At 33.2% G+C, this 25,309-nt stretch overlaps 1 protein-coding gene across 1 annotated transcript; it reads right to left on the bottom strand.

Moving 5' to 3' along the window:
* Positions 1 to 5,160: 5,160 nt before the first annotated feature.
* Positions 5,161 to 22,884, bottom strand: LOC110115435 (transmembrane protein 258). Its single transcript, XM_020848651.2, has 4 exons — positions 22,721 to 22,884; positions 22,502 to 22,602; positions 5,684 to 5,762; positions 5,161 to 5,584 (listed from the first exon to the last, which is right to left on the bottom strand). The coding sequence occupies exons 1-4, from the start codon at positions 22,721 to 22,723 to the stop codon at positions 5,537 to 5,539; spliced, it is 231 nt and encodes a 76-aa protein (XP_020704310.1). The 5' UTR covers positions 22,724 to 22,884; the 3' UTR covers positions 5,161 to 5,536.
* Between the last annotated feature and the right edge of the window lie 2,425 nt (positions 22,885 to 25,309).

Raw genomic sequence — 25,309 nt, 5'->3', positions numbered from 1 at the left:
CTTATCCCCAATTTGAATTCTCCTACTGAAAAAGTTTCTTCTTTTGACAGCCCTTCTTCCCCTCATATACTGTCCCCTGGCCTTACTAGTCATTCCTCCCCCAAAGCTCATAATCCTCATGACAGAGTTATGGGCTCTCACTTCTCCACGGCTCAGGTCATCTCCCCGAACAAATTCAATATTTTGCAACAAGAAGAACCTCTAGATCAGGACAAAAATCTGCTGGGAACGGCTTCTGAATTCTCTAAAACCCTGCAGTCTTGCTCATCTAAAACTTCAAAAGCCAAAGGCACTAAGAAGGCGCATCCTTCCTCTAAATCCAAATGACCCTTCCACACATTGGTTGCTGGAATGTTCCGGGGTTTTAATGCCCCCGACAAAGTTCTAGCTTGTAAACAACTTGTCTCCTCTCATCTTTTGGACATGTTATGTATTCTGAAAACTAAAATCCCTTGCTCTACTTTGGATGACGCTTGGTTCATGAATTCTCATCACATTTTTCCTAATGAGTTGAGTTGTAATAACTTTAATTTATCTTCTCCGGGGAGGATTTGGTTAAAATGGAAATGAGCTATTATCTCCTTTACCCATATTATTGCTCACCCTCAAATGATTCATGGATAGTTGTCTACCGGCTCACTTTTTCCTTTTCTTTTGACTGTTGTATATGCGGCCAACTCTCCTATGGATCGTGCTCCACTTTGGTATCTGTTAACTAGCCTGGCTAACTATATTTCTTCCCCTTGGATTGTTATCGGAGACTTCAATTGTTGTAGAGAGGCGAAATATAAATTTGGGGGCAATCCTATTCATTTCAGTAGATTTGGGGAATTGAATAATTGGGTGTTTAAATCAGGTATGCTGGACTTAGCCTCTAATGGTTTGTATTACATTTGGTTTAACCAAAGGATAGTCAATCCTATACACATTAAGTTGGATAGATTTTTTTTTATATATACCTACTGTGTATTGCATATTTCTTTTCTTTTCTTTTTCCTCAAGTATTAGACATTTTGTTTGATATCTACCAAACTTACTCTAAATTTTAAATAAATACTAAAATTTATGTCAACCATATCAATTGAGATTCAATACGGGGTTCCAATCTGCCACTAGTACTAGTGATCAACAATCAACATTGGACCCTTCTAGTGGAGTGCTGATTGTGATGATGACCATAAAGATTGACAAAAAAAAGTCAAAATTAAGGGCCGAACTAGCATATGCCATTTTCTTATAATCATTAAATAAGTTTGTGTGGATATTATTTAGTTTGATATATAAAATAACAACATTTGTTCGATTAATTTTTTGCAAAGATTTATAGTCTTTTTGTCTCATTTGTTTATGTGAATTGCTGCCTGATGCTAATTGCCAACAAAAAATAAAATAAAATAAACAACTTTGTACAAGGTGCAACATTGCGAACTAGTTTCAAATAAACAAATGCAACAATGTCTGTATCAGAGGAACAATTATTACGTCATCTGACCTGACGTAGCTCTACGTTTGGCCGCCAATAACATGTCGCCACGTGCTCTCATTCTTTACCGCGTGGCCCGACGACTTGACCCGGACCGGAACTTGGGATTGCTATGTTCGCGTATTGTTAGGTATTACTTGGTATTTGCTCGGTATTGCTTGGCAATAACGAGAAATACCGCTCTGTGAAGACCAATACCGAGTTTTTCTAGAGAAATACCAAGCAATACCGAGTTTTTTAGAAAACCTCGGTATTGCTCGGTATTTCTCTAGAAAAACTTGGTATTGCTCGGTATTTCTCGGTATTGCTCGATATTTGTCTTCACATAATGGTATTTCTCGTTATTGTCGAGCAAAATCGACCAATACCTAGCAATACCGAGTTGTCATTGATTTAAAATACCCACGAGCGACATACCCACTATTTGCCAGGTCGGATCCGCATTTTTGTACCTGCTACGTGGCGCGATCTCAGTGTTGACCGAACGTAGAGCTACATCCGGTCACCGGACCAAATAAAAGTTCGTATCAGAGACAGTAATACACAGTGTGCATCCCGAAAAAATAAACATTTCTAACATAATTTTCCTAATAAATAGCTGTGTACAAACTCAAAAAGCTATCAAATGAACAAATACAACAATGTGTTTTACTATAAACTTATACAGAACAAAACATAGTGTGTATTAGAAAAAATAAACATATTTTCAACATAATTTTTCTAATACATTGTTATGTAAAAACTCAAAAAAGTTTTCAAAACAAATACAGCAATGTGTATTGCTATAAATTTATATCTAAACATGTACATAATAATACATAATAGTACACAGTGTGTATTAGGAAAATAAACATATTTCTAACAAAATTTTCGTAGTTACATTATTAAAAAATTTGAAGAATACATCATAAACCCTAAAAAACTATATATTTATATTGAATTTTTAAAAAATCGAAAAATGTTTTACATAGTTGTTATACAAAAGCATGTTTGTTTGCGACATTCAACAAATAATTGAATAATACACTTTAAACTCTAAAAAAATTATATTTACATCAAACACATATAAACTTGTAAGGAGTTCAAAATTTACCTATAATAAATCTCCCATTGTTGGTTGTAGTAAGTCTTCCTAGGCATTTTGCATGCCGCCTTTTATCTCCTCGGAGAATGTGACGTCCTCCAAACCAATTTTCATCTCCATCACCCATTTCTTATTTTTCAGCAGGTATCAAAAGGTGATGTTTCGGTTGCCAAAATCCTAAATATTTGGACTCTTTCGTAGATTTCTTTCTTAAAAACCTAAAAATGAATGTCTAGACCGGATCGAGTTGTCAGCCGCACGTATCAGCATTTTATTTGAGTATGGACGTAGAGCTACATCCGGACTCCACACCTAATAATTTCTCCAAGAATACAGTCCCCATTAATACACAATTGTGTACAAATTCAAAAAGCAATCAAATGAACGAACACAACAATGTGAATTGCTATAAACTTGTACATAACAATACAAACTGTCTATCAAGAAAAACATTAATACATTTCCAACAAAATTTTTCTAATACACAGCTTTATAAAAACTCAAAAAGTTTTCAAAATAAATACAACAATGTGTATTGCTATAAACTTGTATTTAAACTTGTACACAACAATACACGATGTGTATTAGGAAAAATGAACTCAACATACTTTTTGAGCTTTATAAAAACTCAAAAAGTTTTCAAAACAAATACAACAATGTGTATTGCTATAAACTTGTATTTAAACTTGTACACAACAATACACGATGTGTATTAGGAAAAATAAACATATTTTTTAACATAATTTTTATAATTACATTATCATAAAAATTGGAAGAATACATCCTAAACCCTAAAAAACAATATTTATATTGAATTTTCAAAAAAATTTAAAAATGTTTTGCATAATTGTTATACAAAAGCATGCTTCTTCATTGCATTTGACATATAAATAAGTGAAAAATACGTCATAAACCCTAAAAAACTATATATTTACAGTGAACACAGTAAAACTTAGGGGGCATTTAAAATTTACCGATAATAACCCCAATTTATCTCCCATTGTTGGCTGTAGTAAGTCTTACTGGGCATTTTGCATACCGCCTTTCATCTCCTCGGAGACTGCAACGTCCTTCAAACTAGTTTTCATATTCATCGCCTCTTTCTTGTTTTTCTTTCTCATCAGGTATTGAAATGTGATATTTTGCCCGCCAAAATCCTAAATATTTGGGCGCTTTCGTTGATTTCTATCTTAAAAACCTAAAAACAAATGTCTATACCAAATCAGGTCATCAGGCCGCACGTGTTGGCGTTTTATTGGAGTCCGAACGCAGAGCTACCTTCTGACGTATTCTTTTTGAAGTGGATTCAAATAATTTATAATTAATCTTCATTATTTTAAATTATTATTTTGAAATAAAAAAAATATTTTTAAAATGTATAACATTTAAATGCAAGAATATTAGATGAATAAATATTAAAAATTATATATATTAGTTTAATAAATATTAAATTAATCCAGTAGCATATATGTAAATCCTTCTTTAAAATAATTTTGATTGACAATGTTTTTTTTTTTTTATTTTAAAATTTAGCATTATCAAATTGCCTTGGCTCAACTTTCCTAAAGTGTCTTTTCAATTGAAGGCAAACATAGACCTTACTTTATGGGTCCACCGAAAGCTAATCTTAGGCTTCATTTAAGACTATTTTCTTATTGATTCTTAAAGTAATTTTTAAATATATTTTTATTAAAAAAACTACTTCAACAAGTAATCAAAAAGACATCCCAAACAAAGAAAAATTATTAGTTGGCGGACACAGGGTACCAAGCGGTACCCAACAGCATCGAGTGATACCTAACTAGATACCCTATACTTGTGTGCGGACTGTTCTCCCCGTCCGCACCACGCACCTAATAATCTCTCCCAAACAAAGCCCTACACTGCTACATTCGACTGTCGCATTCGGCTGGCGGAAGTTCAAAATTTTTTAAAACAATTTTGTATGACTATTTTTTAAAACAATTTTTAGTATAAAAATTTCTAGCTCAAAAAATTTTTATATTAAAAATCTGCTTTTTAAAAAAAATAGCAAAAGTTATCCCAAACAAAATTTTGTAATTGAATTCACGAACTGAAAAGTTGGACATTACTATCAAAACGACTGACATACGAACCTGGCAATGGAAAGAAAAGGAATACCACATACCGGTAAAAGCTTCCAACCAATCCCGTTTTGTTATGGGCTGAGGCTGCGTGAAGATAACGACAGCCATTTAGATGTCAAATTATTGCATCAGTTCACCGGACGCGGAGAATAAATTCGGACGTCCAATAAAAATTTATCTCGTCACCTGCGCTTTTGACTTGAGTTTTAATTACACTTTGACTGCGCTTTGACCTGCACTTTACCTACGCTTTACCTGCGCTTTACTTGCACTTTACCTATGCTTTTGACGCGCTAAATTTAAAATAATATTTTATTAATATCCAGATCTATCTCTGCGTCCAGTGACCGGATGCAATAATTTGCCCATTTAGATAGATGATTTAGTATTAAACTAAGCTTCATCTGAGACAGTTTTTCTATTGCTTCATAAAGTTATTTTCTAGTATAAAAAAATAATTAAAAAAAAATGTCACAAACGAAACGTCAAAACCTTAAAATGATAAGCTTCTTATATCCCATAATGTGGCAGTAAAAAACCATCTACCCAAATTTCATATAGTGACAGAATTTGAAGGCAATGTAGAAGTAATAAAAAAATACAAACAAAATTTTCCAATGTGCAGCAGATCAAAGTGTTTCCACATTAACATTTTTTTCTCACTGGAAAACTGCTAGCATAATTAGAGGCAATAATCTGTTTCTAAATATTGGAAAATTATTACATGCGGCGTCCGGATTCGTTCGGAGGCGAATCCGGACACGCCACGTCACCCGGGGCCCGGTGCATCTGGGTGACGTGGCGCGTCTGAATTCGCCTCCAAACGATCCGGACACCGCATGTAATATTCTCACCTAAATATCAAACATAAACACCTGTTGCCAGGAGAAGGAACAGTGATCCAAAACCCTGCAATAACAGTAAATAGGCAGTGCTGCTTACTTTCCAGTAAATTTTGGTGATTGGTTCATTTATTAATTCAACTTTTCTTTATGCGAATTTACATACCAAAAATACAGAAGCGAGAGCGCCAGTTGCAATTTCCTTTGACAGGCTACGATTCCTCCTTGATGTAGTGGCTTCATAGCTGCAAAATGCAAAGCATTGGAAAGAGGTAATAATAAGTACTACAAATTTCTCAAGTAAATTCATGAAAAGTATGAGTTACCTAAGAGAAGGTAGAGCTGCTTGTTAAGTTAAAAATAAAATAAAATTCAAAACGGTGAGTGAAACCGACATCATAAACAAGCAAATATTATGTGATTGTTATCCATTTGCTACCACTAAAATAAGGCACTGCAAGCAAAAGCCAAGTTTTTAAAAAAGAGATTTTTACATACATAACACTTAAAACTTTCGAAAATACATATTCAACACTCAAATTATTGTACTTACTGATATACCACCTAAAATCCTCATTTTCCTCAATTCTACCACTCCGTTCAAACCCGTCAAAAATCCCGCCTCATGTCGTCTTCCGTACGTTCGTGCGAAGCAACTGCGGCCATGGAGATGTCTTCGGCAATGTGGAGCAGCAAAATGCCTGACCTGTCGCTTCTTCGTGGCGAGCGTCTTCATCGCGAGAGCGAGAGCAGGTTTGCTCTTTTTTTTCTCCATTTCTTCGGTGCAGTGAAACATTTTTTGCTGGAAGGAGCTCTTGATCTCTGCCATGACTTTTGTTGCTGCTAATTTTTTGGATGACCAGGGTTTCCCTTCGAAGCCATTGCTCCAAGCGAATTCCTAGGCTCCAAATCCCACCTCGTGTTAAAAGAGCATCCATCGCCACCGTAGCTAGGGGATCGAGGAGCTCCGAATTCAATGTAATTCTTCTTCTCATCCATCACTGCTCCGACATAACCTTCACATTTAATTTGAATCAAAATTTGTGCGCTGAGTGAATTTCTCGGCCGTTTCTCTTCTCCTCCACGTCATTTGTTGTTTGATTCTCGTCCATCTATGGAAGACGAGGCGTCGCTAGTCTAGCAGTGATCGACGACGAGTTGAGTCTTCTGATTGAGAGAAGGTTAGAGAGAAAATGCTGTAGGAAAATAGAAGCAGAGGAAGTAACTAAGGGTTGCTGCTTCTGCTTATCAGAAATAGTGGTTGTAGAAATCGTGCCCTTGGAATTCTTTCCAGAAGATCTGCTCACTCTTCTTTCTCTGATAGAACCTAAGAACACTCGAACAGGAAGAAGAAGGGATTTCATACGTGAAAGGCAGAGTCAGGGTGGCTATTCATGGAGTTTTTGACGGAGTGATAATTTTGATAAATCGAGGGTATTTGAGTTGTATGTATGTAAATAATATATTTTAGGTGTTAGATAAGTAAATATAATAGTTTGAAGTGTTAAGTATGTAAAAATCCCTTTAACAATTATTAATTTCCAAGAAGTTGCATGTATTTGAAAATACGGTGGAAATTACTAAGGGGCTGTTTAGTTGGCTGAAAAATAAATACAAAATAAAAGAAATATAGTGAAAGAGTAATATAGTGTATTTGAATTACTTTGGAGTTATTTAGATGAGTAAAATTAATGTGGGGAATTACTTTTTTGAAGTTTGGCTTGAAGTAAAATGAATGCAATAAAAAATTCAAAGATAGGATGGTTAGTGGTGGTGGAGAGAGTGGTGAGAGCAAGCAGCGGTGGCAGGCGGTGGTGGCTACAACTGGAGGTGGCAGCAGTGAGCAGAGGCCGGCCGTGTTGGAAGGCGGCGGCTGCGGTGGCATTGGCATTGGCTAGCAGGTGGCAACAGGCAATTAAGTTCCAATGAATTTGAAATTCCAAACATATTAAAAATGAACTACATGGTGAATTCAAAATATATCAAAATTTTACACTGCATTAGGTTTACTTCAAACAAAAAACTAATATTCTTCAAACCCTTGCATTTATAATACTATGAATGCAATAAGAAATTCAAAGATAGGAAGGTCAGTGGTGGTGGAGAGAGTGGTGAGGGCAAGCAGCGGTGGCAGGCGGTGGCAGCTACAACTGGATGTGGTAGCAGTGAGCGGAGGCCGGCCGTGTTGGCAGGCGGCGGCTGCGGTGGCGTTGGCGTTGGCCAGCAGGTGGCAACAGGCAATTAAGTTCCAATGAATTTGAAATTCCAAACATATTAAAAATGAACTACATGGTGAATTCAAAATATATCAAAATTTTACACTGTATAAGGTTTACTTCAAACAAAAAACTAATATTCTCCAAACCCTTGCATTTGTAATACTTTACACCCTTTAACTTCAAACCAAATAGTCCCTAAATGATTTCCCCATAATTACATCAAGACTGAAGTCTCTGAATAGAATACTACAATAGAATACTACAGAGTATCAAAATAGGTAATTTTTATCTACATCAATGTAAAAGATGACGGATAGTTAAATAGCTGCTGGTAAAATCTTAAGCCAAAATTCTATCAAATCAATTTAATTTCAATTTTATCAGCGCTAAGGTTCTCCTCCAAAAGTGAAGAAACAAAATAAGGTGATAATGGCGAAAAATGTGTAGACACTGACTGCAGCGTCTCTTTTAGCCGAAGCATCATAGTTTCACCCGATTAACTGTGGTGGGAAATAGACAGCCCGTGAATGAGAAAGAATTTAACCCAATCGACAGAAAAAATGGGTATAGTTTGACTACGACAAGCTAAAGCTAGATTTTTTATCTAAAATGTTGAGATTTAAAAGGGGAAGTCTAGAGAATTAGGGAATAAAATAATTTTAAAAATAAATAACACAATCGTAAGAAACTAAATGAAACCAGAAGAGTAAAAAAATATAACGAACACTATAAGCTATTGTCTGTTCAGAAGATTACCAATGTGAATCGAGAAAGAGAGAAATGGATAGAATGTTACATATAAATTATTGAGATAAATAAAATTAGTGAAAGATTTTATTAAATAGTTCATTATTGGTTAAAATAATATAAATGTAACTAGTGCTCACACTTCTCAGGCTAAATTAACATAAGATTAAAAACATTTTTCATAGAAATGAATAAATATTACAACCATGTATCATTTAAATCTTGATAATCTTAATCTCATACTGCCTTTTAAATCCTCAAAGCTCATAACCATGTAACATTCAAAAATAAAAAAACTATATTACAAAAAATGATTTAGATGTAAAAGATGAAAAAAATCAAAAAATACATAAAGTGGTTTGTAAGTAATATAAGAAAGCAACATGTGAGGCAAAGGATTTAGTTTTTAATGATTTATATAATATATTAGATACTAAGAAGGGCAAAAGATATATGTATAAATTTAAGTGAAGTGCATTAAAGATGAAGATAACAAAATATTTTTATTAGAAGAGGATATTCATCAAAGATGAGTGAGATATTTCGATAAAGATTGTGAGAATACGATTGACATTAGTGACTTTAATGCCCTAAATGAAAATAAAGATTTTTATTTTTTTCGTCGTATTAGTAAAACCAAAGTTAAAGAAGCTTTTAGGAAAATGAAATATAGAAAAACTATTGGACCTGATGATATTCCAATAGTGTGGAATTGCTTAGGAGAAGAAGTAATTTCTTGGCCTACAAAACTTGTCAATATTATTTTGAGGACTAAAAAGATGCTAGAAAAGTGGAGGAGTGTGTTGATTCCTATTTTTAAGAATAAAGATGATGCACAAGAGTATGCAAAATATAGAGGAATTAAGTTGATGTGCCGTAAATCTAAACAGTGGGATTATAGGAGAGAGTTATTGAGCATAGGTTACGACGTGTTACTAATGTTTCTCAAAATCAATTTGGATTCATGCTGGGTAGGTCTACCATGAAAGCTATATATTTATTGAGAGGTTTGATGGACAAAGAATCTACATATGATATTTATTGACTTAGAGAAAGCATATGATAAAGTTTGAAAAGAAGTGCTCTGGAGAGTTCTAAAAAAGAAATGAGTTAATAATGCTTATATTCAAGTCATTAAGGATATGTATGTAGGAATTGTTACTTGTGTTCAAACACAAGGTGGTTTGACAAAGTATTTTTCTACGTCAGTTAGATTACATCATGGATCAACTTTAAGCCCATATCTTTTTGCTTTAGTCATGGATATTCTTACTAAATATTTACAAAAGGATGTGCTCTGTTGTATGCTTTTTGTTGATGATATTTTTTTGTTGATAAGACTAGGAGTTGAAGGAAAACTTGAATTATAGAGGTCAACCTTAGAGTCTAAAGATTTTCGTTAGAGTAGATCCATAGTCGAATACATGTAGTATAATTTTAGTAGTAATACATCTAGTGGGGGATTGTGACTTTGGGTGATTAAGTCATTAATAAGAGTAAACATTTTAGATATTATGGGTCTATTGTTCAAAGTGATGGTCAATAAATGAGGATATCAGTAGAGTTCAAGTTAGATGGTTGAAGTGGTGGAATGCACAAGCCTATTTTGTGATAAAAAAGTACCCATCATACTTAAAAGGAAATTCTATAAGATGCTGGGGAGACCTGCAATGCATTATGACACATATTGTTGGTCATTAAAAGAGAAGAATAAAATTAAGTGTTGCAGAGATGAGGATGCTTAGGTAGATGACTGGTTTCACTTTTAGAGATAGAATGCGAAACGGGTGTATATGTGAAAAGATTGGAGTAGCTCCAATGGTTGATAAGATTATAAAGAGTCTCCTTAGATGGTTTGGACACATAAAACGTCAACCTTTCAATGACTCGATTAGAAGAGTAGATGTATTTAATTTGACCTATGTTAAGAAAGTTAGAGATATGCCTAAAAAGATTTGTATAGAAAATATTAGAAATGACAATTTTTATTAAATTTAAATGAGAATTTGATTTTTAACAGGACACAATGGAGAAAAATGATTCATGTAGCAAAATCACGTAGTGGGATAAAGGATTGATGTTGTTGTTATTGTTATTGTATAATCCTTCTTATTAGTACATCTTATACTTGTTTTTTAAGAACTCAAATCACGTAAAGGTTATTTTGCATCATCATATTACTTTTATGAGTGTCGCCATAGTGACATCAAAGTAAGTCACTATCTATGTTGATAGTCCTAATTCACAATCCCAAAAAAGGTTCATGTTTACACCCTTGTAAATTATTGCGGACATACAAATTACCACCCATGACAAAGTCCCTTTGTGTTGCTCAAATATACAAAATGAAGAACAAAATGAGTGAGAGAGATTTATAAAAGTGAAATATATCTCTTCTTCCACTCTATCCACCTTCCTCCACTCCATCACCTACTCTCTCTCTCTCTCTGCCACTCACTATTTGTCCCTCCACGTTCTCTCCCACTTTCACTCTATTATTTTCATTCCCACTAAAAGCCTTTCAATTTCCTATTTCAACAACAAAATCCCCAATGGTGAGAAAGGGAGAAGAAAAAAGAAGCAACCAAACAAAGTCCAGCCTAAAACCTACTGCACTATATTAGGTTTAGGATTGCTCTCAAATTTGATTCAGTTTTCTCTACATCTTTATCAAAACCAAAGTCACCTCAGGAGCCTATTCGCTAATCATACGCGCCTTTTTAGCGTGCTAGCAATAGCTGCAAGGCTCTCTTTAGATCCATACATTAATTTCAAGCTACAGTAAAGTAGAGGTGGGGTTTTATTTTTGCGAGCTCTATACACTACCCATACATGCCCTAGTTTGATAAGAGGTCTGATTTAGAAGTGTAATGACTTGTATGCCACTCAAATATGTCATGTGATGGAATACTTCTCTCTAACCTCCTCAAAAAGATAATAAAAAAAATTATCATAGCAAACATCATCAAAATTTCTAGCAAAAACCCAGGCCAAACTTGACAAATCAGAGCTTAGCATTTTGGGTGTGTTGCAAAAGTGCTACACTGATGAAGATCATATGACATGAATAAGGACATAATGAATATATATCATAAATAAAAAAAAGCCAAATTTGCATCAAGAATGCATGATAGAACAAAATATAAACAAATAAACAATAACAAATGCCAACTTACACGAAATTTCCACTAATTCCATGAACCAAAATAGAATCGAGTTGAGCTGTAGGCAAAGTTGATTAGTTAATCTATTAAAATTGTGGTTTAAAATTGCACAATTAGAGGCTTGACTCAACGTAATTAAAAAAATAAAAGGTAACGACGCTTGCTTGATGAGGCTTGTCTTAGAGCACGTCTCAATGTAATTTTAGGGCAATTTTGACTACGTGTAAGCCTAAAAATTACTATTTAGATAATTTTAAAATTTTAATTCATAAATTATATATATATATATATATAGTACTTCTCCTAAACCAAGCCAAACTTTATAACTGCACGACCTTAAGTTTGCAACCGCACGATGCACACTACACCACCCTTACGCCTACACTCAATCCTACTATTTTAAAGCATTATTAGCTATCGCCGATGCTTCTCATCCAACACTTTCTCTTGTTACTAAAAATCCATTTTTTTTATTTTTATTATGAGAGAGGAGAAAATCAACTAACCATAAGGATGATTTTCAATGAATACCTTTTGAATGATGAGAGTAGGGGAGACTTTAAATTCATATATAATAACCTTAACTAATTGTATATGTTGTGCCATGAGATTATTTATTTAGCATTTTTATAGCATTATACAATATTTAATGGCCTTAATTTAAACTTTTAAGATCTATTTTAAAATCTTATATTGATGTTAGTGTTTTATTTATTATTTCACATTTTTTATTAATTTAATGCTTTATTTCTAAGGCTTATGCTTCAAAGCTTAAGCAATGCCTTATAGAAAAAGAATGCCATATTACTCGATTGTGCAATTTCAATTCTTATTTAAAATCATGGTGTAAGTCCATAATAAGAAATAATAAAGAATTGCAAAAGCTATATGAATTCATTTTGGAGGAACACCAATGAACTTCAAATTAAAGATACCTCATTGTATTTTCCCTATTGTAGATGATTTTCTGTCTTTAATTTGTGCTCCCCCTGGATGTTCTAGCAAGATCTCCTTTTGATTTTGATTTCTTCTCCTCTTGACAATAACAATTTAGGCTTCATTTGGGACGGCTTTCTATTGCTTAATTTTTATACTATAAAGCTGCTTTAAGAAACAGTAAGAAATTCATCTCAAACGAAGCCTTAATTATCTCAACTTTTGACATATTGTAGACAACAATGATCTCCTTCTCCTAGTTCCAAACCTCGGATGGACGAATTAATGCTCTCAACTTTAAGTCTATTGTAGCAATAATGACCTTCTCATATGTCCAAACCTCGAATGGACTTTGGACAAGAACGTTAAGTAATGGCAAAGATGGTTGATAGTGCAGGAGCAGTTGGCGACAATGGAAAAGTAAGGAAGACCAGTGGTTTTGGCAACTAGTTTGGTCGACAACCAAGGGCGTTCAGAATAGAGAGAGCATTTAGCAAAAACCTTAATGATACTCTCTTATAAGAAATGATCCTATTTACAAACAAATTATAGTAAGAGTAAATTCAAATTCAACTTTATCCTTCCTAAACTAATTCTATAATATAAAAAACCAACCAATCTTGAATTAAAAGAAAAATATATCTAAATAAGATAGCTCAAAATAAATCATATTAATTGATCACCAAGATAAGGCTTCATGGATTGACAAACCAAGACAATTCTACTACCTACTTGATTGTCGTTAAAAAAATAATTTTTTTGCTTCCTAATCTTGAACATCAAGCATCTAATTGCTGATCCATCTTCACCCATGGACTCTGGTTCACTTGATCTTTAATCTCATTAATGCAATATAAATGTCACCGCCATTAACAATCTCCATCAATAGATTGATTCATTAAACTTTTCAATGATTACGATACCATTGATCTCTTCCTAGTCTGATGCCGAAATGATCATGGTCGGGTTGATTAGCCATCCACTTGATTTGATCCTTAAATCATGGGTCCTCCTTTCATGAAAAACTGATCCCTAAGAAATATTATCACCAAATAATGGTCAACTTTCCAAGCCTCCTTATTATTCCACTTTGCTATGCTAAGAAATAATCCTCCTTGCCAATTCATTTAGTCTGCCTTGTACCTTTGTTTTATAGTTGGTTGTATTCTCCTCAAGTAGAATGTTTAACTCTAAGGGCATTTCTCATCATCCATTGTACATAGAACTTCTATAAGCTCGTCATCCACCAGCAAAGGCTCAAATGGCTTCAAGTTCTAGATATAGACCATCAAATAGATCTCCATGCATGGTAATAACTCTAATCGACAAGCATTGCATCCAATCTCATTGATAAGCCAAAATAGGGGTGTAAACGAGTTGAGTTGAGTTGAGTATCAGCTTTAATCGAGCTAAGTTTATTTAGTTTTTAATGAGCTTGAGTTCGATCTCGAGAAAAGCTTGTTAAAAAATTTATGGACTCGAACTCAACTCGATTGCTCGAGCTTGTTTGGAAAGCTCGACCTTGACTCGATTGTAGAGCTTGATTTCTTTGCTTTAAATTAAATTTTTTTTATTTTTTTAGAATTTTAATTTTTAATATATAATTAATTTAGGAAGTTTAAAATATATTATATAATATTAATTTTATTTTTAAATATATTTTAATTTAATTTAGCAGCTTAAAGAGCTTACAAGCCAAGCCAGGGTGAGCTCTAGTATAGTCTCGAGCTCAAACTGGTTGCTCAATAAGCTCGACTCGTAAGCTCACTTACGAGTCGAGCTCAAGCTAGTTAACAAGCAAGCTTGGTTCACTTACAACCCTAATCCAAAATGCGTCACATCGAATTGGGTTAGCTTTTTTCCTCCTTCCTAAGTTGACCCTTCCTGAAGGGCAACCATACAAGATCACCCACTTGCAAGTTCACTTCGAAATGATATGATAATGATCACACCCTTCTTTATATTTTGCTATGTTTTCACAATTGTTTCTCCATTAGTATGCATATTTTATAAATAGCTTTCAAAAAATTTCTGTGCTTATCCTCGATCAATTGCAACCCTACCATCAATGTTAAGCATGATGAAGAAGTGGAGGCCAACTGAACTTCAAGGCAAGTAACCCAAACATTTTTACAACTATTTCTCCATTATTATGTGTATCTTGAGAATGCTTCAAGCAATTTGTATGCTCTTCCTTGACCAACTTCAACACTATCATCAATGGTGGTTGTGATTTAAAAGTGGAGAAGGAAAGTAGAACTTGAAAGGAATCTTCATTATTGGGAAATGAACAACTCAATTAAAGGCAAACTGTAGATATGGTTGACTATTCATCTCAAGTCTTAGAATGCTTGTTGTTGCTTGCACAGGACCATCACCCAGTCACTGCCTCCATATGACCATTTGTTTGTAGATGGAATGTGATTCTCCTTTTCAGCTTTGTGTCCATCATGACCTATTAAGCCCCTCGAAATATACTAAGGAACCAATAATATATTAACTATATTTTCCCATCTGACTCACACGTGTCTTATTGATTTGAAAAATAATTCTTATATAGAGCGATCTAATAGTTTACTGAGTTTTTCTACATGTTAAACATTTTAGAGCAACCATGATGATGATGTTGTAGTTCAACTAAACAACTTAGAGGATGAGCTCAAAACTCAAATGGACATTTCAAAATCCAAGGTTTAGGTATTAGTGTAATTGTCATTAGTTTTTATTAAAATATAATTTGAGTTTGATTAACTAAATTGATCAATGGGTGATGACTACAAATTGAAATATAACAACACTTCTATTTGTAAGCACAAAAAAATTTAATTTAAAGAAATTCTATTTATATGTAAATTAAGAATTATGCACATACTGGCAACAGTCCATAAACCTCCTTACATCAATAACTCACACAATCTTAGCCATTCCTTCATTACCTTTAAATTGTTGGGGTCAATTTCGATCACCCCAATGCCACCTCAAATCCAAGGAAAAGGAGGTACTTTTTGGAAACTCCCACTTCTTTTGATCAGAGTAGAATTGATATTGTGGCAATAATTTGAACACCAAACTTAGATACTCCAAATGGCCCTCCCATGGCTTGTTGAAAACTAAGATATTGTCTAGACAGGAATTAACAAAATCATAGAGAAACAACAATAGAACATCATTCATCACCCACATGAAGGTAGCAGAGGCCTTCCATAATCAAATCAAGCATTCATAAAATCCTTGTCTTGTCTTGAACATTGCCTTTCAAGTGTTTTGCTCATTAATTCTCGCTTAAAATAGCCTAATTATATATTACACTTGGTGAAGATGGTGCAAGCTTTAGTTAATCCAACAAATCTTTAATGAGTGGAATTGGTGATGGTTTTCCACAATTACTTTGTTGATGTCTAGACTTGATGTCTCGTCTTTCTTCGGAATCATCACACTGAGCGATTCAAAAGGATAACTGTTGGTTTGGATCAGATTCTAGAGCAATTTTGTAGCTTGCTTATTGATGTCCCCAATTTTTATGATCAAATTTCGACAAATCAAATTATTTGTAAGCACTGCATTAGATAATATTGTGCTCAATGGGTCATTTTTATATGGTTAGCTATATGAAAATGGCTACAGAATTTTTCAAAAGCTTTGGCCTTATGAGAGGAGGTGGGTATTGAACCATTGTCTATCTCTTTCCCCTTCTTATCCTTGGAGAAAGAGAACCATTCATTAGATAGTTCTTAGGTTTCTACCACCCTTTCTTTATTCTTTTTGTTCTATGGCCATTGCTATGATATTGATCTAACTAAGATCTGCAATAACGAAAAGATGGAATTCATTTGCAATTTATGAGTAATGCCAAGATGTGTACTTCAATATCTATAAATCCCTAAAATTTGCTCCCCAAGTGATTGTCCGTCATATGAACTATATTTTCTACTTTTGCACAACTTGTCCATAGTACTACCTTAGAATGTGCAACTTCTTCCACCTATTATCCACCCATTGGATAGAATTCAGGGTGAATCTACTGCTTAAACCATCCCCAAGTTATCTCTCAATTCTTTTTTGACCTTTTGTGAGTGTCCAAGACAACAAATGGTTCTCGAGTAACTTGATGTCTTCATTTTGTTTGTACTATGCACCAAGGAACAATGGTCGGATACCAATTTGATCTAATGCTAACCTCTTAATGTTCGCAAAAGAGTTTATAATGGCAAGAAAAAATACAAGAAAAGAGGAATCTAATTATCTATCATCTAAATTAACGGTACCTCAATACATTTTCTTTGCATTAGACGATCATTCCTCTAAGTTCTGGACATTCCCTTGGTAATTTTCACAAATTATGCTTTTGATTTTGATTTCAGCTTCCCTGAAAGCAGCAAATTATTGTTCTCTGATTTCAATTTTGTAATAAATAGAAAATAATTAGCTCCTTCTCCTTATTATAGAACTCAGCTGGGCCCTAGACAACAATGTTAAGCAATGACAATAACCAATTGAGGTGGTCAACAATGTTGGGACCAACTAGAGGCGGAAACATATTAAGGAAGATTGACAATTTAGTTTGGTTGGCGGTCAAGGGAGAGGAGGAGAGAGAAAGGTAGAGAAAATTTGTGAGGGAATAGAATTAGATTCTAATGCATGAAGTATGCCCATATATAGGCAAGTTACAACATGAACAAAATCAATAAATTCAAATTCAAGTTTCCCCCTCAACTAATTCCAAAATATAAGCAATCATCCTAACTTGAATTTAAAATAAAAAATTCCTATCTAATCAGGATCGTTTAAAATAAATCATATTACTACTAGCCAACAAAATAAGGTTTCATGGATTATTAGGCAGCTAAGATAACCCATTGTCCTCTCAATTGTCATCCAATGATCTAAATTTCATATATCAATATCTTAATCACTAAGCAGGCATTCGTTCGATGACTAGCCTTCACCTATTATCTCTTGTTTATTTGATCTTCAATGTCAACGGTGTGATCTAAAAAATTACCAACATTAACAATTTCCACCAATATATTGAATTGTCAAAATTTCAAAGATCATGATCCATTTGATCTCTTCATAATCTAATGCCCAAATCACGATCATGAATTGATTAAAGAACCAATAGATATGATCCCCAAATCAACCTATGAACTATTGGATCATGATATGCTGCATGATCTTTCTAAGTTAAATATTCATTACTATAATGTTGTGGTTGCACTAGATCAAATCTAGAAGTCTGAGTAAGGCCCTACATTTTTTTTTTCCAACAACAACAACATCAAGCATTTATCCCACTATGTGGGATAGGCTGCGTGAATCTTTTTTCTCCATTGTGCCATGTTAAAAGTTAAACTCTCATTTAAATCTAATAAAGAAATGTCATTTCTAATATTTTCTAATCAAATTTTTACAGGTCTACCTCTACCTTTCTTAACATAAGTCAAATGTAATACATTTACTTTCCTAAACGGGTCATCGGAAGGCCGACGTTTTTTGTGACCAAACCATCTAAGGCGACTCTCTCTAATCTTATCTTCCACTGGAGCTACTCCAACTATTTCACATATATGCCAATTTCATATCCTATCTCTAAGAGTAAAGCCACTCATCCACCTGACCATTCTCATCTCTGCAACACTTTCTTAATATTATGCTTCCCTTTTAATGGCCAACATTCTGCACCATAAAAAGTTAAGAATTGACCTATAAAAAGAGGCCATGAAAACCTTGGTTTGACCATTTCACAAGTGTCAAAATCCATCAATCATTCTCTATCATTGGGTGATTAAATTCATCCCTAGGCAATATGATTACATCTTCCAAAGCTACATATAGCTCACAATTGATATGAGTGAACCACTCCTATCTTAAGTTTAGGCTAATCTGGTTTGGCCATGGGCTCAATTTTTGTGGTCTATCTACCCCTAGTGTGACCCATGTGAATCCTCAATGAGTCAACCTAAAATAGTTCATGCATGCTCTAATTTGTCACATAAAACTCGCTAGTCTACATGTAGACCATAGGTCCTAACTATTTTATTATGAGCTAAATACTTATCATTGTGATCTCATAACTGATGCACGTTAGTAGGGCTTGATTGGGTATTAGATTGAGCTCCTTGAGTGGCCATATCATGATTAAGTCATAAATTGACTTTCCAGTCCACCGAGTCCTATATAACATTAATCCACTATGGCCCTATCAACATAAGTCAACTATAATCCAGGATGACACTTACTAGATTGGAAAATAATGGTGTCGTTAGCTTGTGTGGCATTAAAGGGAAGATGGGAGTAACACCCACTGAAAATAAGGTGGTACAAAATAAAGAACATGGTTTATGAAATAAAGGGAATAAGATGAATCAATAAGGCAAGTAAACATATTTACATGAAAAGATTATTTATAAAAGAAAAAGGTTAAGCTAAAGGTAACATAACAAGAATTTGTGAATTTGCCCAAAAGACTTCCACATGATTGAGTTAGCACTCATGGGGCAATACAAAAAAGAAAAATTAAAAAGAATGATTCATAAAGTTGACCTTAATAGTTAAGGTTCATTATAGTGATAATGATAAGGTTAATTATGATTGTCAATTGCTTAAAAGTTAAATGAATTTTGGCCAATTATTGAAAATAAAATGGAACAGAGAAACTATGTACAAGCAGATTTAATATCATATAATAAAATCATAAGAACGATACATGGATTCTCAATGGCCATTTTTATCTGGATTATGGGCAAATAATCTGGAGCTAAACCTTAGAAGATGTTAAGCTTGGACTTATGTATTACTACTTAAACTAGGATAATCTTAATTCACATCCAAAAAAATTAATTTCAGCTTACTCTTCCTCATCTCTCTCAATGAATAGTGCTATTCAATAATTAGTTGAACTCTATTAGAAGCTTCTTAATAAATAACAAATTAAATAAAGTTGATTAATTAGCATAATAACATATTGCAATACTTATAATGATTTATTAAACATGTATTAGCATACTAAAACAAAATACATAACCTAGACCAATTTTTCAATGTGTTATCCAGTTACAAGTTGATCACCACATATAAATTAAAAGCCTTAATAGCCATTAGTTATATGCCGATCAACTAACTAATTAATTAATTAACAACCCAATAAGAAGCTAACTAATTAATTAGTTAATAAAACTATCCTTACTCATTACTTAACTATTACTGAATTAATTATCAAAGTATAAGCACAGTTTAAATTGTAAAATAATTTCTAAATATTAATTAGTCATGAATGATTTAGTTAGTTTCCTAATTGATCACTCATTAGCTATCAAGTTAAGTGTTGATCATAATGATAATTACTTATCATGAAAAATTTAAGCACTTCCATTGAACTCATACTTCTATTGTTCCAAACATAATAAAAATAACTGAGGTTACCTTTCCTTATTATCAAACAACTTTAAGTTATAAAGTTACCGTATCTTTTAATCTTCCAAATTTACTATGTTGAATCAGCTAATCCTACTGTACAACCAAACTACCTCTCAAATTCAAAATCAAATGAAAAAAAGATAAGTTGAAACTAATGAAATGTCATATAGGTCATACTAATGCATAGATGCACAAAACTCCATTAGCAAAAAAGCATAGTTTTGACCAGTAACTTATCTTGCACTGAAAACATAACATTGTACAGTGTTGGTTGCAAATTAGAAAACTAATCTTGTCAGAATTAAATCTTGTTAGAGTTAACCTTGTCAGAATTAAATTAGAAAACTAACCATGACAGAATTCCATAGGCAAATAGCTATACCCAACAATAGAGTTAAATCTTGTCAAAATTCTGAAGAAGGTGGCGATCACTGACAAAGACCATCGATGGCAATGGTGATTTTTGGTGGCAATAACTGGTGGCGGTCATCGGTGAGGATACAAGAGAGCTCTCTAGTTCTCTTCTTTATTCCTCCCCCCTCATGTGAAAATGAACTTTATTTATAGACTTTTTGGAATGGACATTTTGATAGTTTGAATCAAAATCCAAAGCACTCCATCGTATAGTCCATATTAATTTCCTTGAACATGAAACATTTATTCATCATATAAGTGCCCTAATGATGTCAGAATTGAGTAATCTAGGGCTTGTTAGATTCGTCTCATAGAGCCGCTCTATTTGACTATAAGCATGTCTAATTTGGATATCATTTGGTTATCCAATTAATGTTTGAAGTTTTCAATTGAATTTTAAGTGTTGATTTGGGCTCTGATTAGACCACTTTTGGTATCGTTGTGTTCATCTCATTGAGACGTTTTGTTCGACTATGAATTACTGAAATTGGAGTCCATATAATTTTAAATTTAATTTCAAAATTTTCCAATTTCAATTTTTCCTCGAGATTCGTGCCAACCCCGTCTGGATTTTTTGTAGATATATCAAGAAGGACGTGCTAGATTTGGTATCCAATGAAATGATTTACAGATGGGGAGTTTTATAACTATTTTTTTAATTTCAAAATCCATTATACACAAAATTGAATGGCTCTCTATATTCTCCTTTTTATAATAATATTTTTTGTTAACAAAGTTAACAATGTTGATGCTTGTGGTGCTGCTAAACATGTTTTAGAAAGATGTGCCAGATTTGGTATCCAACCAAATGATTTACAGATGGGGAGTTTCTATAACTAGTTTTTCATTTCAAAATCCATTATACACAAAATTGAATGGGTCTTTATATAAATTTTCAAAAATATTTTTTCTTAACAATGCCACAAAATATGTCCTTTGATAAATTCCCAAAGAGAGTGTCAATAAGATACAATAAGTAGTTGCCAAGAAGTCATTGCAGCACTTGTTATAAACATGAAAAGTGAGAAGAAAAGAATGGGAAGATATTGGGGGCAATCATCATCATCATTAAAAATTTTCCTTCATATTATTAATAATAGGCAATTCTAGAATCTAATCGAAGTTGATAGATATGACTTCAAAGAATGCTTCTCAATAACATGAAAATAATGCCAAGTTTATCCTATTGATATTTCTCTTTGCCCCATAAAGCAACAGGCCAGTTATCTTTAAATACCTAAAACTTTCTAACATAGCAGCAAACTTTGTAAACAATTTACGGTTAAGGTATCTTAACCTTTCCATTAGACCTTTGCATCCTTCTGCAACGGTAACAAAACAATAGTTAGTAGTGAATGTGAGTCCACCGGGAAGTTAGTAAATTGAATTGTAATACAAGCCATAATAGCGAGTACTTTCAACAGAAAATGCAGAGGACATTGTATAATTTCCACTGCTATGAATGGTTGGAATCTACCAGTTACATAAATGAAAGGTAACCATGCTAGAGAGTGGTAGGTCACACCTAACAATTTGTATGCCTACTAATAGCCATACTGATAGAACAATTAAAATCAATGAGTCAAAAGATGAAGATAGTAGATATGGATAAATCCAAGATTTAGAAGAGTTGCACGATTACAAGTTGGCGTTATCAGCCAAATAAAACGTCATTTAAGTCAGAAAAGTTATCCATTTGCAACCACAATTACATCAGGCTAAAGGATTTCCACGCTCATGAAGACATGGAAAACAAACTTTATTCCAATTACAATCATCCCAACTAAAGCACTGTAACTTGAAGCGTGAACCCATGCCAAGATCTGGAAAACATCTTCCTTAAGTCACCATGACATTTCTGGTTGAATTCTCAGATGTCAATACAAGGTATTGCAAATTAAGTAGAATCAAACATTGATTTTCTCCTAACTTATTTGTCAAAGGAACTTAGAAACATCTTCAGAATCCCAAAACAAGGACTAGATAATTCAAAAAATACAGGTACACAAAAAAAAAGGTTGGCAAATCAGAGTTCCATTAGAGCACTTCACTGAAGAAAAAAGTTAGATCGCAGAGGATATGACTTACATGAAGAAGGAGGCGGTGAGCATGAGGCCGATCGCAAGCATTAAGACAGACAAGGATGGATACCAGGCAACGGGGACGGGGCTTGTCACGGGTTTCGGCGCCTGTGAATGAGAAAGATCTTATAAACCCTAAAATGTTCCCAAATCCAAGATTGCAACAGAATCCATCTAAATTTCATGAGAAAGATGGAAATATTAGGGAATTGAGTTTTCTTCTAACCATTGAAGAGGAGGCGGCGGCGAAGGAGAAGAATTGCTCGTTTCTTCACTGATCTCTCGCTTCGGTCTTCCGCGAGGCGAACGACGTATCTAGTCTCTTCGATGAGCGAAGACGAGCGAGGAACGCCGATTAAGCTAGATCTGGGTTGAGAGCTCAGACACTGCAAAATTTGGGCCTTGTTGGGCTTCTATTTGTATTTGAGAATTATTTTTGGCTATCCAATCTGACAGCTTGATTCAAATTGGACTAACAAAATTTAAATTTTAGTTGATCTGAATCAATGGATTGGGTTTGAGTTAGACCTAAATTTTTAAATTGACTCAATTATCATTCAATTTAGTTAAACGGGTTGAGTTTGTGTTAAACAAATAAATTTCAAATTAAACTAGTTGTATTTTTGGATTATACGAGCGGTGTTGATCTAAATCATTAAATGATCTGTATGATAAATGGTTGGGTTCGGGACTCTGGTTCAGGTTGAGTTAGGTTTGGGTCAAATTTTTTCGAGTTGGGTCAATTTCAGATCAAACTTGGCTAATTTGCTAACTAAAATCTGCACTTCTAATTACTTTTTTATCATTTTGTTTTTTTTTTATTTTAAAAAAATGAGTGTTTAAATATAAATTTAATATAAGTGAAAAATTTTTAAGTATTCACAAATTAAGTTGATTAACCGACATTTTAAATTTGGTAAAAGATAATTGCCTATGCACATATTTAATATAGCTATTATTGGATTCGAATTTAGCTATGAGTGATCAAAAATTTACGATAAAATATAGCTTTGATAGAAACATGTGAAGAGAATGAGAGAACTAAAGAGAAAAATATTGAGATTTCACTATATTGATTTTACAAGCATAAATTGATGTTAGAAGACTTAGGCTCGTATTGTTTTTTAAATCAGTTTTTTAGTATAAAAATTTTTTTAACTAGAAATTTTTGTACTAAAAATATGTTTTAAAAAGTAGTAAAAAAAGCTATCTCAAACAAAGTCTTAATATCCAAGACTTGCCATCCGATCATTTTTTATGAGTTTAAGTCGATGTACAATGCTATAGGAATAGCTACATATAAAGTAAAATTCTATAGGTAGAATGAAATCAAAATGAACTACAATATAATTTAATTTATTCAATTCCATTTTTGCTTAACTGAATTTTGAAATAGTAATAAATGAAGACTTTAAAAATACTTTATAAATAAAATATAAAATTATTTACATATGGAGAATTTAAGGCAAATGAGATTTTATTTAGGAAGTATTTTGGTTTTCCGTTGAACCGAAATTTTTTCATTTAAGAAACGAACCATTAACCGAAATCCAAATAACGCTTATTCTGATGCAAAAAGATGGGTGTTAATGGCAACCGTGAATCATCTTACCCGCATCAAGATAATTTTTCGAGATTGAACACTCCCAATATATATTAAGGTTATGTTTCAGACGGCTTTCTTATCATTTTTTAAAGCAATTTTTGTGTACAAAAATTAAAATCTTTGTACTAAAATAGCTGCTTTAAGAAGCAGTAAGAAAGCCGTCCCAAACAAATCAAAAATTTAAATTTCCACCATTTACTAAAATCTATCTTCCTTAAATCCTATTTTATGCTAACCATGCATTTAAAATCAGCCATCTTATTGGTGAAAATTACTAAATCCAACATTTAAGCCAAATCCACAATTTAAGATAACCTCAAAAAACATTTAGCTGAGTTTAACATAATTAGCACCGAAGCTTTTAGGCATTTCAAACGCATTCAAGTAAAGGAATGTTAAACATCCTTTACATATAAAATGTTGTAAAATTGGCAGCAAAGCTCACCCCTCATGAAAATTATCACATCATCTTTGAAACATGTTAATTTATATGTCTCATAATTATTGTAATTGATCAAATTTATTTGCTAATTTTTTTTTAAGAGAAAAGTATCAAAAAGGTTGTTTCAAATGGAATTATCATTGCAATAATAAATAGGAGTGGAAACCCTAGCTCAAGACTAACAAACTTTTGAACAAGGAAACCCTCTAATGTTCCTATTCTCAACACTATGTTATTTTTCTAACTATCTGAAACCAACTATTATGCATGTAGAATGAGGGCTTGTCGTTTTGTGCTCAAAATTAGCAAGTATGATGATCACATTCAAGAAAAACATAGGAGTTGAAGAACTAGCTATTAGTTAGTTGATGCCCTCCTTCGAAGAATTAAAGTTACACATGCTATAGTACAAGAGTTGAAGAACAACTAATTTTGACTAGAGAATAATCAATTGAGGTTGGAGTATAATATATCTACTCTGGTCAATTTTGTTAAAAATTGTAGACATTGGGAGGTGAAAGAGAATAAGGAGAACAACAAGGGACTCTATGGAGAAGGTGGGATGTGTACGATCAAAGTATTTTCAAGCCTCTACTTCTGATGGATGTGTAATAATACCTTCTTACGAGATGTGTTCATAATGTCATCTCATATGTGCATCAGATCTCATGGATGATTAATCGTTGTAGTCTAGGAATCATGGGTAAGTAAAACATCCTACTGATTGGTACTTCCTTCAGATTTTTTTTCATCCCAGATTTTGGTTT

This window comes from Dendrobium catenatum, unplaced genomic scaffold, assembly GCF_001605985.2.
Source record: "Dendrobium catenatum unplaced genomic scaffold, ASM160598v2 fragScaff_scaffold_1483, whole genome shotgun sequence".
Taxonomy (NCBI): Eukaryota; Viridiplantae; Streptophyta; class Magnoliopsida; order Asparagales; family Orchidaceae; genus Dendrobium; species Dendrobium catenatum.
This window is presented reverse-complemented; position numbering and strand designations above follow the sequence as displayed.